Source organism: Austrofundulus limnaeus, unplaced genomic scaffold (assembly GCF_001266775.1).
Source record: "Austrofundulus limnaeus strain Quisiro unplaced genomic scaffold, Austrofundulus_limnaeus-1.0 Scaffold944, whole genome shotgun sequence".
Lineage (NCBI taxonomy): Eukaryota > Metazoa > Chordata > Actinopteri > Cyprinodontiformes > Rivulidae > Austrofundulus > Austrofundulus limnaeus.
The window spans coordinates 13,198-14,301 of record NW_013953346.1 but is presented as its reverse complement, the minus strand read 5'-3'; the positions used below and the strand labels follow the sequence as shown (position 1 = coordinate 14,301).

Sequence of the window (1,104 nt, the reverse complement as noted above, 5' to 3'; positions counted from 1 at the left end):
AATCCGATCATGAAAAGTGTTTACATGCACCGGACTTTTAAACAACGCTCCTCTGTGCGCTCAGGACGGACCCGTGTCAGCTTTTAATAACGGTAGAGACGCCGTTACTCCTCGGTTGAGCTGCAGCCTGCAGATGAAGCAATACGTGCTTTTTATTTTTATTTTTTGCGAAGCAACGTCTGCTGTTTGCCTCCTTTTTCATCTGTTGAGAGAGTGAGGACGAAAAGTTCTGCACGGTGCCGCACAGCTGGAGCGCTGCTGTCCCACCGGGTGAATGAAAGTCAGCAGACATGCTGCGCACAGGTCAGTTTTCTACAATCAGAATAAGATGATCCGATTAAGTGTTTACATGAACCTCATTCCGATTATCAATCGGCATAACCCACCCTTTTCATTCGGATTAAAAATTCATTCGGATCGAGCTCAATCGGATCAGAATAATCGGAACGGGCTGTTTACAAGACGCATTTTTTTTCCGAACGGCTGTTTAATACGATTACTTTTGTCTTTGTAAACGTAGCTAATGACAGACAACAAATATTACATTTATAGTATTACAACTAAAACCGTTTTTGACGTCGCCACCGCAGTTTGTCCTTCATGAGCCTTRGTAGACAAGATGGCGGTGCAAGATGGCGGCTGCCTGTGTGGTGACCCGTGACCATGGAGATATAAACAGCTTTTTATAAGGTAAAAATAATAAAACAAGGTCTTTGTCTGCAATGATTAGACATGTTTTTTTATTATTGTCATTAGTGATTATCTCAATTTCGGCTAAAAGAATTGACAAAATCCTACACATTGTGCCTTTAAAACATTTAGCATAACTCTAACCATGCATCTCAGTTATTGCATCAGGTATTATTCCACTATTATTCATTTTAAACAGAGTTACCTATGACACAGAAGGGTTTCCTGGCAAAGCGGAGGCGTCCCTGCCAGCCTCTGTATCGGCAGCAGCAGCCAGCACTCCATATCCTGATGATGTACTCAAGGCCAAACACGACAATCATCACAAACTCCTACAACACACACACAAACACACACATCATATATACTGCCACAGCAAAGAATCAAAGCAAAGTGTATATATATATATATATA

At 41.5% G+C, this 1,104-nt stretch overlaps 1 protein-coding gene across 5 annotated transcripts in view; it reads right to left on the bottom strand.

Moving 5' to 3' along the window:
* Nucleotides 1-1,104, bottom strand: part of kcnq5a (potassium voltage-gated channel, KQT-like subfamily, member 5a) — a 44,219-nt gene that overhangs the window by 35,011 nt on the left and 8,104 nt on the right. For all 5 annotated transcript variants that reach the window (XM_014029707.1, XM_014029708.1, XM_014029711.1 and 2 more), the window contains exon 3: nt 896-1,022. In XM_014029707.1, coding sequence (XP_013885161.1) covers nt 896-1,022 — 127 coding nt within the window. The remainder of the gene's footprint in view (nt 1-895; nt 1,023-1,104) is intronic.